This window comes from Priapulus caudatus, unplaced genomic scaffold (assembly GCF_000485595.1).
Source record: "Priapulus caudatus unplaced genomic scaffold, Priapulus_caudatus-5.0.1 Scaffold63, whole genome shotgun sequence".
In the NCBI taxonomy this organism is placed as follows: domain Eukaryota; kingdom Metazoa; phylum Priapulida; class Priapulimorpha; order Priapulimorphida; family Priapulidae; genus Priapulus; species Priapulus caudatus.
In genome coordinates this window covers 568,259-586,087 of record NW_014577124.1, presented here as the reverse complement: position 1 = coordinate 586,087, position 17,829 = coordinate 568,259, and the positions used below count along the sequence as shown (strand labels likewise).

The window sequence follows — 17,829 nt, the reverse complement described above, 5'->3', positions numbered from 1 at the left end:
TCGGCATCGACGCACACACTAGTTCGGGACTGATTAGAGAATGGGTTCCGGGACTGTGATGTAGATGGGTCGTCGTGCTGATACAGCATGGCGTCCGGACTGATGCAGAAACTGATGGTCCGGACTGGTGTAGAATGCCCGGTCCAGATGTTTAAAGCATGGATCCGGACTGATACAGGCAAATGAGCCGGGACCTGGTGTAGAATGAGTCCGCGACTGATACAGCATGGGTCCGGATGATACAGGAATGGATCCGGGACTGGCCAATAATGAATCCGGACCGGTGTGTAATGAAGTCCCCTCCTCTCTCTCCCTCCTTCCCTCTTCCCCCCTCTCTCTCTCGCTCTCGGGTTTTATCCATCGGTCCGGGTCCAGAGCCCTCTCCTTAATAATAATAAGAATAATAATAATAATAATAATAATTTTTATAATATTTATTTAAAAAGGTGGTAAGCTAGTAAAAAGTCGAAATATCGAGCTTGATGACAAGACAGCCCTACAAAGTCTAAACCACGAGGACACCTACAAATATCTTGGTGTAGACGAAAGTTATGGTATTCAGCATGCAAAGATGAAGGAGAACATTGCTAAGGAGTACTATCGCCGAGTTCGCCTAGTTCTCAAGTCTGAGCTCTGCTCAAAAAAACAAGATAACAGCGATCAATAGCCTGGCACTCCCAGTCCCCGTGTACAGCTTCGGGGTGATCAACTGGTTGCGATCAGATATCGAAAGGATGGATCGCAAGACAAGAAAGCTACTAACCATACACGGTCTCCATCACCCAAAAGCAGATGTAGAGCGACTGTACATCAAGAAGCAAAATGGTGGTCGTGGTCTCATTGAACTGATGTCTGTGTACAACACTGCCATTGTAGGTCTAGGTGACTACATCGAGCTTAAGGAAGGCAAATTTACAAAGCTTATCAAAATCCATCAGTCTAGAATATCAAAGCACGCTCTCTTACGCGAGGCTAAAGAAATCAACGCCAAATACTTGTCTCCTCAGCCCACCAGCCAATTCTCAACAAAGCAGAGACTGAAGACCAATATAGAAGCAGAGAAGATCGAGGTATTGAAGAACAAGCCTTTGCATGGAAGATTCTACAAGGAGGGAGGGCATTAAACGTATAACAAATAAGAAATAAACAAGAGAACACAAGATATTTATTTTCGCATCGTGGTTCAACAATCAGCACATCATGTACATGATCACAAATGTACATGACAATTTGTCCTAACTCCTGCCTTCCAAGTTCTAAGTTCTAAGTGACATGGTGGTACGAAACGGCCATACTATATTCATCCGAAGTTCGGATGAATATAGTACAACTACAGACGTTTCGTAAATTCGTAGTAATTTCGTACCACCATGTCACTTACTGCCACTTAGGTAAGTTAGGACAAAGTGGAACTGAGGTGACGATTTGATAAGAAAATTATCGTTTCAGATTCCCGATCATCCCGTTCTCTAACTTTTCTTACGACAGTCCCTACGATCGCGCGACATTAATTTTTTTATAGTTTTCAAATGTCACCGAAAAAGGCAGCTCGCGACACCCCCTTTTATGGTAATGTATATATGTATTATAAACAGAACTTCGTTGGCGAGAAGTGAAACAGTTCGTACCTACGTTTCCTACCACGTGAAACCCCGTGAAACAGTCGCAGAGCCTGGGCCGGCTACTTCATAAAACGAGCCTCAAGGTCACGCGTGACGCGGCGGCTTTTGATGTACACGATCGATCGATCGTCCTCCTAGGGATTTGCTCAGCCTACGGCCCTGGCCCACAAGCTTGACCCATCGATCATTCGGCTAGAATTCTGACTATATAACACTAAAGCTCGAATATACTTCGATTAGTCTAGGTCACGTACGCATATAGTCCCGTGCACACGCCGCATTTACTCTCAGGTTTGTATTCCACTGGCGCAAAACCTACAGGATACATAGAAGTGCAGATTTGTTTTGCATATTTATAAGCAATGAGAGAGAAATATATCATATATAGCAAGAACTATGCAAGCGGATGCCGTAAGAATGAGCTAGGAAGCGTGGATGAGAATGGTGGGACGAGGGTGATGCCTGTCAGCATTAGAGCCGCGAACACCACGACAGGAGAATGCTGGTCTGCTACCCATCAGGGGAACGCGACCACAAGCGTCAAGCAAGAGAAAACAACAAGCACGGAAGCTATCGGGAACATACGAAGCAGGAAGGGTGACGGTCTCTCGTACACCGATCACGGCTGGGCCTGGATGGTGCTAGTTGGCTCCTGCACCAATGCGTTTGTTATGAGCGTTGCAGCATCCTGTTTCCCGGTGCTCTTCGTAGAATTTGTATTGGTGTTTAGGGAGAAGAAAAGTTCGATTGTCCTTGTAGGATCGCTACAATATGGAATAACATTAATCTCAGGTGAGATATCTTTATGCCACTACGAACATGTAAGTATACGAACCCGTGAATATTGCATCTCTATTTTTTTCCTCTGACATGTACAAAAGCCTTTGCGGTTTAATAGGCGGTGGTCCTTGCTGAATAGTAAAATGTATGATCTTCCTGGCTAGTTTTGCAAATTGCACAATCTATCATTCTTAAGCACATATATTTTCCAATTACCCAATATGTAGGTATGACAAGCATACATTTAACCTCGATAAATATTTCATTAAATGGCACTTTTTGCATACGTTTCCACATAACGCGAGTTACACACTTCTCACTGTACAACGGTTACCAACCTTTGCGATCAGGTCCTGTGTTCAGCCGACTGTGTGAGAAGTATAGCTATCGTCTTGTGATCATGGCGGGAGGAGCGCTCGCCACATGTGGAATGTGCCTCAGCTACGTCGGTAACGACCTGATTGTGTTAACTTTGACCTTTGGCGTGTTGACAGGTAAGTGACAGTAACGACATTCGTTCCCGTAATGGCACTCTTTAAATAAAATAATGTTTTAAATAAATATAATATATTTTAACTATATGGTATTTATTTTGTGATCAGCCTCAACACCAAATGATTGGTTTTCTGCTTTTTGTTTTCTTGATTTTATGACTGCATGTGGACACCCTTTTCGTAATCTTATCACAAACCAAATGCATGTGTGTGTGTGTGTGTCTGCAGGGGCGTGTACAGGGCAAGGGCATGTACAGGAGGGGGGGTCCAGGGGGTCCGGACCCCCCCCCTGCTCGCGCAGAAAACGCATCTAAGGGGGTCTAATTTCCAGAAATTTATGGGGGAGGGCCCCAGACCCCCCTTAGCGTGCTCGCAAGTTTGGGTTACGGCTAGACCCCCCCCCCCTGGTACAAATCCTGTACACGCCCCTGCAGGGGGGTCCAGGGGGAAGACGCGCAGAAAACGCGCAGAAAACGCATCTGAGGGGGTCTAATTTCAAAAAATTTAGCGTGCTCGCTACTGGTGTCCCCCCCCCACATTTAAAAATGGATTTGCGCGCCTGCTTCCAATAGTAAAATGATAGCAAATAAACACGAAATGTATTCACTTAATTCCAAATTCTTAATGCTTCTCTACTCTCTTTCGCCTATTATTGCCGATAATTTCCTATAAATGCCGTTTAAATGCTCATCTGCAACACACAAGTAGGCCTATAGGCCGCCCGCCCACACGCACGCCGTAGGCCTACGTTAATTGTGCACAAACAACAAGGATAAAGAGAAGTATAAGAATAACAAGAAATTGAATAACTCTCTCGAAAAGAATAATACTTTACAAAAGTGATGCATTTAAAATGCTTGTATGTAAGGTCTCCGGTGCATGTGCCGGTGAGCACACAATCTGGCTACGCTAGTGTGTTATCGCATATGCGCAATATCTCACCAGAGCAGTAATATTTTGTGATGAATATGAATTTAATATGGTTAATGGGCATACAAGCATAGATTTATGTAATAAATTCTTATCAGTAGACCTGTGTTTATAATTAGGAGAGCGCCCTGGTCTGTAGGGTGCAAACCTACTACTTCATCCCTCCCGTCCTTCCCCTTGCCCCCTTGTCCCTCGCTCAGCCTCCTTCTTTTTCCTCCGCCCCTCAGCTATCTTCCCTGCCGCCTTTCCTCAGTCTCACACTCCTCTCTCCCTCAGCAAGCAATATTATGCAGTTTTCTTCAGTCCGTACTGTACGGCCCTGAAACGGTGCTCACACATGCGCATTATCTTCAGAGAAGAACAATATTTTGCAAATATTCTGCATTTAAAATAAAGAGGAGTTATCCTAGCACAGAATTATAGGACGACATTCCTTCAATAGATCTTGCATGTAGCTACCGGTGCATATACCAAACACTACACAATCTGGCTACGTTAGTGTGTTAGCGCATGCGCAATATCTCATCAAAGGAGTTAGATAGGAATTGTGTCGAGCTTTTAAATGTCAAAATAACCTAGTCACACTTGAATTTATCAGAGATATATTCATATTCTTCTATTGTTTCAAATAATCTGTCAGAATCATCACGCTGTAATGTTGCTACATAGGATAACATATGCGAAAGAACCGCGCTCCGGTAACAAATGCTGTGTGTGATTATACTCGCGCGTGACGTTACATCTGTCCTGCCAGGCCGCCGTAGCTAGGCGATCTCGTATTTATATACGGTTTACACTGTGCGTGGTTATCATGAAGATCACAGGCACTTGGCACATATCAATAGTAAAATGATGGTAAATAAACACGAAATGTATTTACTACCTAAGTCTTAATGTTTCCCTACTCGCTTTCGCTTATTATTGGGAATAATTTCCTGCAGGCACGTCGCCAGGCGGAGGCCCGGAAACTCGGGCTTCAATATCATTTCCCTCTCTTCTTTTTTTAAATTGTGGAATTAAACAGTTGCAATGTACTTTTTACTGTGTTTCAAATGTTAAAATTTCATTTTAAAACTTGCCAGCGTACATCCTTTTCCATGTAGCATTTCAAACATGTTTGCGGAGGCCCCCCGGATCCCCACCAGGGGGAGGGGGAAACCCCCTCACACGCACTCTTTCCCCCTTTACGGCGCTTCGCGCCCTCGTGACTGGGCTTCAATATTAGTCAATCCCTGACAACGGCCCTGTCCTGTGAATGCCGTTCAGATGCTCATCTGCAACATCGGACGAACGCGTCACGCACAAACAACAAGAATAAAGAGCTCTTAGCTTAGATTAGAAGTAGAATAGAAGGAATGAGGGTGGAGGCTGAGGAGGAAGAAGAAGAGAAAGAGGATGAGTAGAATGAGATGGGCATAGTGGTGGTACACCCAGCGAAAATGGTAAATGAGACAGACGGAATGCGTGGAAGAGGTGCAGACGGTTAGGTATATAGGAAGAGGAAAGAGATGAGTGTGGAGAGGTAGACGCAGAGAGTATGAGATTTCGTAATGGCTGTAACCGATGTAACCAGTGTCCGATATTCCTAAATTCTCGTTACTCTGTCTGTTTGCACCTGCTCACTAGCTACTAGAAATTCAATATAATTTTGAAACTATGCATTTAAAATGAGGACATATTCCCGAATAGACTGGTATGAAAAACGTCCTAGTGACGCTCTTTATCAATAGCAAAAAAGCCCTAGCTGGCTCACTCCACGAAAATTCTGATATTGCAGCCTATCTGATAGAATCCGAGGTATGTGCGCTCATGCCTTCTATCTGGTATGAGAAATAATATTATGTCCAATTTACATACTTAATGACCAGAGCACAGCAGCAAATCTAGTGTTAGGAAGTAGGGTAGAAGGGATGAGGTAGGGGTTGAGGAGGAAGAAGTAGATAAGGAGGAGGCGGTTGTAGTGGCGATAGAACTAGCGAATATAGGAGAGGAGGCAGAATGTGCGGAAGAGGTGCAGAATGGTGGGGATGTAGGAGGAGGATACGGTTGGGTGTGGAGAGGTAAACGCAGAGTCTAGCCACCTTCGTCCTTGTGACAATCATGGAAAGCCAATCATGCATTCTACCATTTGTCACATATTGTGTCCCCCTCAGTTATATAACCACATCGCCCGAACAAACTAGTATACAATGACGAACGCGGCAACAGGTCTGTTCCACAGAAGGTCACAGCAACATATACAATAATTTTATATCATATATATGTATATGCTATATATCCTCCCCAATGAGAATATTTAGTATTCGCAACGTACCCATCCAATGGACGGATGCTGGGTTGTTGTAACAGATCTAGGCGATAGTCAACAAATGCAAATTCGGAGGAAAGGAGAAATGTTGCCTGCCAGTGCGTGTATGATAGCAACAGATAGCGATAGACGTAAATTGGCATTCTTGAATGAAGAAAGGCACGACTGGACAATAGGTATCTGCCGTATAATCGTATATAATAATTTTATTTGTATTAAATGAAATACGTGACAGGTATACTGTTATGAAATTGCGCCAAGTCGGGATGAATAATGGATGTATTTGAGATAGCTAACGTATAATTTCTTTGCAGACAACATTTTTGACTTTCTTATCTGGATATAGAATTTATATGTGGGAATATATGCCAACGAGTGACAGTTCTGCATTAAGAATGCCAAGAATGATGCTATTAAAACAATGTTTTTGAATGTCATGCCTTGGGCTTTGGTAATAGTCGTAACGAAATTAGGACGGATTGGGAACTGTAGACGGCAGAACTGAAATGGGAGTCCTGCGTCTGAAGGCACTAATGGCATTCTGTGAATGAACGCATGTTTTCATGCAGAACGGCCCTACGAACTTATAATACAGGGAAGTAAGTTAACTATGTCTAGCAACATTTGACTTGTTTCCGAGAGTTCGTGAACGTTTCATTCCGAAAACTACACTAAACCATGAAAAACATATCCATGTAACTGTCCGTGACAGAAACGACTATTTTCAATGCTTCAAAACTAAGATCGTACGCGTCACAAAAACGGCCCTACGTTCTTATAATATAGAAGATGTAATCACCAACTGTGTACGTGTGAGAGGCCAAGCGTAAATGCGGTGTATACGTTTTGTAGTAACAATTAGAGATGTGCACGCTAACCCTAAAAAATGCGACCAGTTACATTTTTCTTCTTTACACGTCGAAGGAACAGGTTTTCTAGGCGCAAATCCCAAAAAAACTTGATAATTAATTACTCTCATCATTGACACTACTATGTTGGCCGAGGGCTGCCACTACAATTTTACCTCTGAAATAAATAAAAGCAAAAAATTAAAAATTAAAATAAAAATCAAATTCAAAACGAAATCAAAATCGAAATCTAAATCTGGTACGTTCCGGTATACCAAACCGTACCCAGGGTACGTTCCGGCAGTACCCCGGGGGACATAGACCCTCTCAGCTAGACTAAAGCCTAGGCTAAAGCCTATAACGATCGAGTAATGTCCTCTACTGTAGCTCATAGGGTCTATGTCCCCCAGGGTACTGCCGGAACGTACCCTGGGTACGGTCCGGTATACCAGAACGTACCCTGGTCACTATTTGATATGGTTAGGGTTAGGATTAGGGTTAGGGTTAGGTTTAGGGTTCGGGTTCGGGTTAGGGAGTAGGCGTAGGCGACTCCCTAGACTCGTTAGTGGAATAGGCTAGGTACGGTCCGGCATATAATATAGTGGTCGAGGGTACGTTCCGGCAGTACTCCGGGGGACATAGACCCTATCAGCTCTAATGTATACGTAGGCCTGTACCGGTACCGTATTTGGAAGCTCGTAGTATTTGGACGCTCCGTAGGCATGCTCTTTTGTTTTGCTCTTGTTTTCTTTTTGTTTGAATCTAATTGTTTTGCACGGCCGTAGGAAATAGTAGACATGCTCTTTTGTTTTCTTTTGTTTCGCCTTGTAACCTGACAGTGACACACATAACACAGTCTTACTAATTTACTACATATTGCAAATTGTTTCAATCAAATGTTTCCATCAGTGACAGGGAAGTCCGCCATGTTTGTTTATTGCGACCGTGTCGAAGGACAAGATGCGCAGATGACTAATGCGCATATTGCGCATGCGCTGTGTGCGCCCTTGCAAAACAAGAGGCGCCTGCGCGCATGCGCACTTAGGAGCGTCCAGTTTGGGGCGAGCATCCAAATACACCGGTACAGGCCTAATGTAGACATGTCAAGTCTCACGCATTGAGCGTGAGACTCACGCATTTTGGTCAATTCTCATGCTCTCGATCACGCTCATCTCTGAATTTCTCACGCAAAAATCAAAATCAAAATCAATAAATAAATAATTAAAACCCCCTATTTTCAGTCCCAGATACCAGTATACTGTATACTAGTATCGGAAGGCTAAGGCCCGATCAACAGCACCGCTCCGCGGCCGCCCAGCTAGCTATAGCTCACTCCGGCTGTATACGTATAATACGTATACGCTATAAGCGGCGCGGCCATCACGCGTGCGCGGCGCACATTTTATTTGCCTGCTTGGAATCCAGTATCTTGCCTGGATGATGGCTTTGCAGGTTACTGAGGTATTTTGTTTACTTTTCAATTCTCAGCACACATGCTGAGTCAAAAAAAATTCAATTCATATTTCCCAATACTTCTAATCATTCAAAATGAGTAAGAACTTATATTTATAAACGCAATTAATCATACCATAGGTATGCACTAAATTGCACCATTTCAAACCTCAAATTTCGAAAAGCTTCCCCCCCCCATCTCTTCGCTCCCTCGTTCCGCTCAACGCTGAGTCTCACTCTCAACCATTTCTCAAACTTGACATCATCGCTATACTATACTGTTTGTACTAAATGTTTATCTACTATAGTGCTAGCACTATACTCTCTAGGTCTCTTTAGCCTATTAGTATTACTGATAATATCCTGCAAATACCATCCAAATGCTCCTCTGGTACTGCAACACAGAAGTACACTGCAGGCATACCACTGTGCACAAACAATAAAACTATAGAGTACGCTATAAAAATATAATTTATTTTTTTATTGTTTGTGCACAGCGGCGTGCATGCAGTGTACTAGTACTACTACTTCTGTGTTGCAGAGGAGCATTTGAACAACGTTTACGGGAAATTATCAGTACTGGTAGGCGAAAGAGTAAAGAAACATTAAAGCCGCACAATGCGCATCCAAACGCTAATTTCTCCAGTACTAGACTAGCAAATACTTCGTGTCATGCATAATCACACTACCTTATGACAAAATAAACTCTAGTTGCTCCCATTTCACTGCGAGTTTGCTTAAAACCCACAACAAAGAGGTGAGAAAACTGGCATTCTGGCGCAAACGCCGACTGTTTGCCAAACAATTTAGCCTCGAAGTGGTGAGGTGACGTCACATGTTTTTATCTTTGCTACACCTGTACCGCTGTACCGCAGCACCGCTGCACGGTTGCTTGGGGAAACTGTCAACAACAATCGGAGAATTTTAACAACATTGGGTGTATTTTCAAATACCTTTTATAAGACAACGCGCAGTGAAACGGGAGGAACTAGAGTTTAGTTTGTCATAAGGTAGTGTGATTATGCATGACACGAAGTATTTGCTAGTCTAGTACTGGAGAAATTAGCGTTTGGATGTGCATTGTGCGGCTGTAAGACTTTGGTAGTAAATACATTTCGTGTAGATTTACTAGCATTTTATTATTGATATAGTCCAAGTGCCTGTGAGCCTGACAAGGCTCTACGACTCACTGTTTCACGCAGCCATGGGGAAGAGGTACCTCGTTGTTACACATGATATTGCATTGGCATTGCACTTGCTCTTGTAGGAATTTCCAGAAATGAAAAATGATCTTGCTCTCCGTGCTGCAAGAGGCGAGAAGACAGAGCGAGTGCCAGTGTGGGTGATGCGGCAGGCGGGTCGCTATTTGCCTGGTATAAAACATATTAATTTCAGCATATATTAGACTTAAAGGCATAATAAGCCCATTGATTATGCAATGTTGACGAATGCTAGAGTAACTGGCACCTTGTGTAGTTAATAAGTACGTAACCTTATACAAGCAAGACTTGAAATCGGTTGTTGATATTCATTTACGTGCCGTAAATGTCATCCAGGAGTCAAGCGATAAGTCGCCGATAACGTAAACATTTGTGCGGCCCGTATGTTTTGGACGCCAGATGAAATGGAGATGTCAGCTGTGTAACCACGGCCACGGACTAGTTATAAGCATGAAAATGGAGTAAAACACACGTACTAATCACGGACGCACATGGACAGCCCTGACAAAAAGTTTCTTATCACGAGCGTCCGTCTTTATGAAATCACTGATGATAGCATTGCGTACGGCCGAGCATGCGTGCGAAAATGTCCGGTGCACTATAAATCTGTATCACACCCGCTTCGCTGGCAGCAGTTTGAAACTGTAAACAACTCGGTCAACTGATTTCTTGGACTGCGGATTTCAATTAGACATTTCTTAGTAACCAGCAATGATATTGGACAAACTAATACGCGTTTGGCTATAAGGTAATGTACTTATTAACTACACAAGGTGCCAGTTACTCTAGCATTTGTCAACATTGCATAATCAATGGACATATTATTCCTTTAAATTGACTACGTCACGAATTTTCTGGTGTATGTTTGTAAAAATTTTGTTCCAATTTTTTTAAATGAAAAGTAAGTACTAATGGGACTAAATGTATCCTTAAATTCTTACCTGATAAAATAAGATTGTTTCTCAACTAGTTTTAAAATCCAAAAAACCTGGGCGATTTGATATATTGATCACGACATTATATGCTTGCTATGGGCTATGTATGAGTCACGAGTGTTTGTTCACATCGAACGAAATTGAAAAATGGGAATTATAATGCAGCAATTTAACCATAAAAAGTGAACAGAATCACTTGCATTTTTGAAAAAATGGACATCGTTTTTTTACTTTTACTATTTACAGTGACGTAATCACTTTAAGCGGCCATATGATTATTGCTCGTCGCTAGATATAGACTACAGCATCGTCATATAATTAAATGAAGTTTATTTTACCAATTGTTTTATGATATTCAGACTAATGTTGACTGTACTCTTGAGAATGTTTTAAACACGTGTGAATGGAACTGGATTTTCACGCATTTCCGGTGAAGAATTCAGAGAAACGAGAGCTGAGCACGATTTCTTCACCATATGCAGAACACCTGTATTAGCTTGTAAAGTGACATTACAGGTAACGTTGCTCTCATTTAAACCTATCGCTTTGCCGAATGAGTTTAGAAGGCTTAACCACTGTTACTTATAATTGCACATTATTCTATTGCAACTGCATAGAGCATTACCCAGTCTCTATTGTTTGACACAAAGCGAGTCAATATATTTTTTAACATTGTTTGGCTATGGTACAATTAGTCGACTCCAATGCATTGAACTCATTAAATTGACTAACTGCGTACTCTACCATGTTGTTTCAGCCAATTGAGCGGTTCGACCTAGATGCAGCAATCATCTTCTCTGATATATTGGTTGTGCCTCAAGCTATGGGAATGGTTGTTGAGATGCTGCCAGGAAAGGTCTGTGGGTTTAATAAGAGTAACAAACATAACTCTAGCTTTTGGCATCACATTTTTATATTAAACATTTTATATTGAAATGTGCTTAATTTGTGTCACATTCCTGTTTTTACTGTTAAGTATCGATGTGAAATTACTAGAGCCCAGATTTTATACATTGCTTGTTTTTGTTATGGATGATGGCTTTCTAAATAATCACTATAGTATACCCTACTGTCTTTTTTCTATATGTGGAGTGGTTGTGTTTGTTTTACTGACTGCCTATATGTGTGATCTTGAAATTTTGGCAAATTTAAGATCAGGACATCTCAATCGAGTTAACCAAACATCAGTCAACAAGCAAACTGTTCTATTTGCAGGGACCACACTTTCCAGAGCCACTAAATACTCCTGATGACATAGGCAGGTTAAACAAACCTGTTAATGTGTCCCAAGAGTTGGGATATGTATTCGATGCTATAACACTCACCAGACACAGGCTGGAGGGTCGTGTTCCCCTTATTGGCTTCACAGGGGCACCAGTAAGGAATATTTGTTTATCTAGTTGAAATTACAGTGATTGGCATGTTCACAGTGTGGAGAGGGGGTCGTCTTTTCAAAATTGGTCACATGTTAAAACATGCTATAATTGTGAGAAAATTAAATGCAACTAAATGAAATTATAATTAATTAATAATTAACCAATCAATTAACTAAATTTTATTTCATTATTGAATTAAATTAAATTAAATATAATTACTGAATTAATAATTATTAAGTCTTGGCTTGAAAAAATCAATGAAATAAAAATGCATACAATACAACTTTTTAAAATTATTGTTCTGTTATATCAGTGGACGCTCATGTCTTATATGATCGAAGGAGGTGGCTCGACCACCATGTCTAAGGCAAAGTCGTGGCTGTACAGATATCCAGCAGAGAGCCACAAACTACTTCAGTTGATCACAGATGTATGCATTGATTATCTCGTCGGTCAAATGCAAGCTGGCGCGCAGGTACATTATAATCGAATTTTTGTCGACTTCACGAACTTGGATCGTTATATCAGGAGCATCGCAAATTTTCTAATCACGAATGTGCGGTAGTGATGCTATTTATATAAAACTTATTTGTAGTTGAGGTATTTTATTTGGCAGCACATTTTTACACTATAGAACACAAGCATATTAAAAATTTAATTGGCGTAAAACATAGCTGCAATGTGCTGATGACTCGGTGAGTTAGCGAGGCATGTGGATTATTTTAAAGAATTACAAGTTTTAAAGATCAAAGTGTGTATGGGCATAACTACATTCTGCTTCAGATGCTGCAAGTTTTCGAATCCCACGCCGGCATCCTGGGGCCAGGTCTGTTCGCCAAGTTCAGTCTCCCCTACATTCGTCAGATCTCGAGAGGTGTGAAGGAAAAGCTATCCAGCAGGAAACTCGATACTGTTCCGATGGTGAGTGAAGAGTTAGTTCCATAAAATGGCTGCACTTGCTAAAACAAGTGACATACACGTATGTGATCGTCTCTGCGTTAAAGACACAATGATTTAGAAGTGTAATCAACTTTTAATCAAGTCAAATTGGGAGGCTAGATCATTGATGCAGAAACATCTTTATTAAAGTGCGTTTTAATAAATGGCATAACTCTCTCTTTACTCGCGTTCAGATTATATTCGCAAAGGATGCACATTTCGGTTTGGAGGACCTATCACAGTCTGGGTATGAAGTGGTAGGATTGGACTGGACTCTTAGGCCACAGCATGCAAGGTATACTGGTTTCATATATTATATACATGTGCTCGGTTGTAGGGGTTAACCTAATCTACAATAGAATTATGAGCGTGAATTATGTGGCAATCAATATGCCCTGATTTGCAGACATAATTAACATCCAGCTGTTTTATACCTGCAGAGTAGGCATAAAATAACGTGGGTTTGCTTTTCGGTTGAGTTGCGAGTAATTGCGGTTACCCAGTCGGTCAGTAAATGATGACTTTGACCTCAATTTCATGAGATCTATAGCGATTGACATTTACACATTGACATTTATACATTGATAAATGCCTCTACATGGAATAGCATTTTAATATTGATCTGGTGTGTTTCAGAGCTAGAACAGGAGCAAATGTTACTCTGCAGGGAAACCTGGACCCATGCGCATTGTATGCCCCAGAGGTAAAATCCTCAGCAATTGTTAATCGTTATGTGGGATTGAATTGTTGCTGTGTTGTACACATGTTGTTCCGATCAATGATAACTGCATTTTGTTGGTGTTTAACTCAGCAGGAGTCACATAGTTGCTGGCATATTGATTACGAAATCAACGTGGTTGTTAATATTTGATTCATTAGCTCACCTTGACATCGTCAAGCTGAGCTATTGCCATGGGTTGTCGTCTGTCGTCCGTCCGTCTGTCCGTCCGTCCATCCGTCCGTTCGTCCGTCCGTCAACATTTGGCTACGGTCAACGATAACTCAGGAACCGTTTGACCCACATGTTTGAAATTGAGTAGTGTTGTTACTGCTATGCTCCCATATTAAACGTCCTATTTTGAAGCACGCTAGTCTACGTACTTTCGAGCCACGGCAATTTTTTGGCAAAAATGGAAATTGCCATTAGTCAGTTCAGGTTCAACGGATTTTTCTCATTTTTGGTATGTGAAGAATAAGGGCTAGGGTTTTGATATTTAAAAAAAAATAATGCAAATTAGTTAGTGTTTGGCAATTATATAGCATATTATATATAGACACGCAGATAACAAACAGTCTGTGGTGTCACACTCGTCTGGTTCGTTTTACAAGATTTCATTGACAATATCTTTAATGCAAAATCCCTGCTATGAACATATTATGATTATATTATTATTCATTATATTATTATTATTATGATATAATGATCGATTTATGCTAAGAAACATCAAGCGGGTATAGCGCCATCTACCGTCACAAATTGTGATTCATTTTGGTTTATAAATTATTTATAATTTATATATATATTATTTATTATTTTCACATAAAAACATTACACATAATTATCAAGAGTATATAATGGGAGTTCTCCCATTTATACTCTTCGTTTCTATAATGTACATCGATGGTTGCTCAATTAAAACTGACTTCTTCTCACTCACTCATTTGTGTCTTTTTTTTGTGGTGAGCTACAGTGTCATTGACATTTTCATTTTTAGCTATGCATCGTCAAGATGAGCTATTGCCATGGGGTGTCGTCCGTCGTCTGTCCGTCCGTCCGTCTGTCCGTCTGTCAACATTTGCCTACGGCCAACGATAACTCAAGAACCGTTTGACCCACATGTTTCAAATTGAATACAGTTACTCTTATGGGAGCGATTTGAACTTCCTATTTTGGAGCATGCCAGTCGACCTACTTTCGAGCCACGCCCACTTTTTGGCAAAAATGGAAATGGCCACAAGTCAGTTCAGGTTCAATGGGTTTTGCTCATTTCTGGTATGTGAATGAATGAGGACTGGCCCCAAAACATATCACACAGGTTTGTTTGTTTTTTAATTAGGTAGATTTTGGCAATTTCACTATGCATTTCAGTCTCTGCCTACGGTCAACGACAATTCAAGAACCGTTTGACCCACATGTTTCAAATTTAATACAGTTGTTACTCCTATGGGAGAGATTTGAACTTCCTATTTTGGAGCACGCCAGTCGACCTACTTTCGAGCCACGCCCACTTTTTGGCAAAAATGAAAATGGCCATCTAAATTCATTCGATTTTGTTAAATTTTGGTATGTGAATGTGTAAGGCTAGCCCCAAAACAGTTGTTACACCTATATGGGAGAGCAATGTCCTATTACGTTTATTTCGTCTAACTGGTCAACAACTCTACAATCATACCTATATACGTGTAATATTGTGTTTTAGATTCTTCGTTACAGTAATTTGACTAGAATCGGGGCCGGTTCCAAGGCTGAGGCTAGACAGTATTTTTCCAGATTTAAAGGGCACATCTCCCAAAAAGGGCACACCACCCCACAGTGAGCGCAAAATTTTGAAGGGCACTTTGAAATCTAGACCGTATTTCCCAATACGGCAAATACGGTCTGAATCCGCCCCTGGGAATATTTTATTGTTTTTATTTGCGCGATATTCGAAAACCAAAATGGCGATCATTTAGGCATAGCGCCATCTCTCGTCAAGATTTCAGACTTTCAGATCTGAAACATATATTTTCGCATCAAAACTTATGCATATATTATTATCAAGAGTATATAATGGGAGTTCTCCCATATATACTCTTGCTTTATATATCCCCCCTCCCTCTTCTATCACACCCAAGGTGAGCTACAGTGTTAATTGACACTTTCATTCTTTGATGCTGTTACATATCATTGAGAAGACCATGCATGGACTTATAGATGTGAAATGCTAGTAAATAACGAAGCACACATCCAAAGGAACATTTGTTAATGTAATGACCAACCATTGAAAATACTTATGTATGTTGCGATAAAAACACCACAAGAATTATCACATGGCTATGCAAACAAAGACCTAATCACCCATAACACTGGGTCTGAACGAGGTGAACAATCTAAATGAATATCTGCCTGCATCACAATCCTATGGTAAACATATGACTATCACAAACGTGATTGCAGGGTGGGCACTTGCGGTATGACTGTTCAGTCACAGATTCATGAGACTATAACGGATGTAACAGCATCAATGCTGTTTTATTCAGGTCCCTAAGAAACAATCAGCTTTAGTAAAGGCCATATATTTGTTACATTTTTTTTGTTGCCAGGTAGAGCTAGTCGCACTCGTGAAGGCAATGCTAGAGAAGTTTGGCACTCAGCGGTACATAGCCAACCTCGGCCATGGCATCTACCCAGACATGGATCCCGAACGTGTGAAGACACTGATCGATGCTATTCACTCACATTCTGAGTACATGAATAGTGCAAAGTGATGCGAAAATGCATTGAGACTTTTGAGAGTGTATCTACCCACGACCTGTGCTTGTTTAGAGGTGACGTTTTTGTCTTGGAATCTCTGTGGATAGATCATAAGCTATATTGGACCAACGTGAAGGTGTGATAGCGCACTGTCTGTAACTATTCACAGTTATATCGGTTTATGTTGATACCAGTGAAGTGTGTCTAAGGGTATGTAAGATTTATTACAAATCCCCGTTATTCATCGATAGAGGGTAGAAAGGAGTATCATGACTTTTTTGTGCAATGAGGAATAATAATGACAGTCGCAAGTGGTGCAGGAGCAACTATTGGAGAAGTAATTGCGTACTGTACGTAAAACAATGGCTCGTAAATTTCTACACTTGTGAACCCACCGCACCATTTCATAGTGACTTGATTTAGGCTGAATTTCCATCTTAAAGTAGAAATGTGGGTGTACATGTAATATATGGATGAGAACATCCACGTTATAGAGTGCACTAGGATGAAAATCGTGGTTGTAATATCTTGTTACCTATATGTTGTTGTTAGGTAGTTATATTTTAGTTTTCTAAGTGATGGATGGTAATTGATTTTTACATGTGATTTAAGTATAATATTCTATGAAAAGTAACATAAATATGTGTAACATATTATATTCAAGCATAAAATTAATACTATTATACTTATTTTTCTAGGCCGGTGTACGTGCCGAATAAATATGATAAGGTGATATGTATATCTCTGTCACTATCATTTATATTTTGTAATTTATTTTTGTATTTATTAGCTCAGCTGACGAAGTCAGATGCACTTGTAGAATCGCATGATTGTCCGTGCGTCCGTCCGTCAACAGTTGGGCACAAATCTTAACTGCTCCACGTACGGTCTTGATATTCGGGACGTCTGGGGGGGGGGATGGCGAAAAGGACTCGGGATGTTGAATTTGGGGGTCAAGGGTCAAAGGTCTAGCTGTGTCGATGGAGGGGGAATATTTCCCCTTAACTTAAGGTGTAGGAGGAAATACGGAATTGCGGCAGAAATCTCAACGGCTCAACCTACGCTCTTAATATTCGATGTATAGTGTGATAGGGAGGAAACCCATCACCAGCGCGAAATTGGAGGTCACAGGCCAAAGGGCAGGGGGGGAAGGTCAGACATTTTCTGAGGACATGGTCTAACGGACCGAGTGCCAAACTTTTTTGTTTCAGCACTGACCTACCGTTTTTATCACTTTATTGAAAGGACCATGAAATCTACTTTCTGCTGACGTGCAAAGAGTAAGTGTCTGATAACCTTTTGACCCTCAAGAAGAGGGTTAAACATGGATTTGTTGGCTGTTAACAAAGGACTGAACTGCTTTTGCTATTAGAGCCCCCTCCACCCGCCCCTCCCCCCACCACCACCACTACGCTCGCGCTCGACGCATATCCATGATAACGTTAATATAGCGAAGTTACACAGCTATAGC

The 17,829-nt window shown here is 41.2% G+C and overlaps 1 protein-coding gene across 2 annotated transcripts in view; it reads left to right on the top strand.

Moving 5' to 3' along the window:
• LOC106821204 (uroporphyrinogen decarboxylase-like) overlaps nucleotides 1-17,097 on the top strand; it is a 24,091-nt gene extending 6,994 nt beyond the window's left edge. The window contains exons 1-10 of one of the 2 annotated variants that reach the window (XM_014825911.1): nucleotides 3,489-3,495; nucleotides 9,702-9,807; nucleotides 11,026-11,105; nucleotides 11,347-11,445; nucleotides 11,805-11,966; nucleotides 12,279-12,440; nucleotides 12,749-12,886; nucleotides 13,099-13,199; nucleotides 13,541-13,607; nucleotides 16,208-17,097. In XM_014825911.1, the coding sequence (XP_014681397.1) occupies nucleotides 9,714-9,807; nucleotides 11,026-11,105; nucleotides 11,347-11,445; nucleotides 11,805-11,966; nucleotides 12,279-12,440; nucleotides 12,749-12,886; nucleotides 13,099-13,199; nucleotides 13,541-13,607; nucleotides 16,208-16,372 (1,068 nt within the window). In that variant the 5' untranslated portion in view covers nucleotides 3,489-3,495; nucleotides 9,702-9,713 and the 3' untranslated portion in view covers nucleotides 16,373-17,097. Of the gene's footprint in view, nucleotides 1-3,488; nucleotides 3,496-9,701; nucleotides 9,808-11,025; nucleotides 11,106-11,346; nucleotides 11,446-11,804; nucleotides 11,967-12,278; nucleotides 12,441-12,748; nucleotides 12,887-13,098; nucleotides 13,200-13,540; nucleotides 13,608-16,207 lie in introns of those variants that run through there. The other variant, XM_014825909.1, reaches the window with a different exon arrangement.
• Nucleotides 17,098-17,829: the final 732 nt, after the last annotated feature.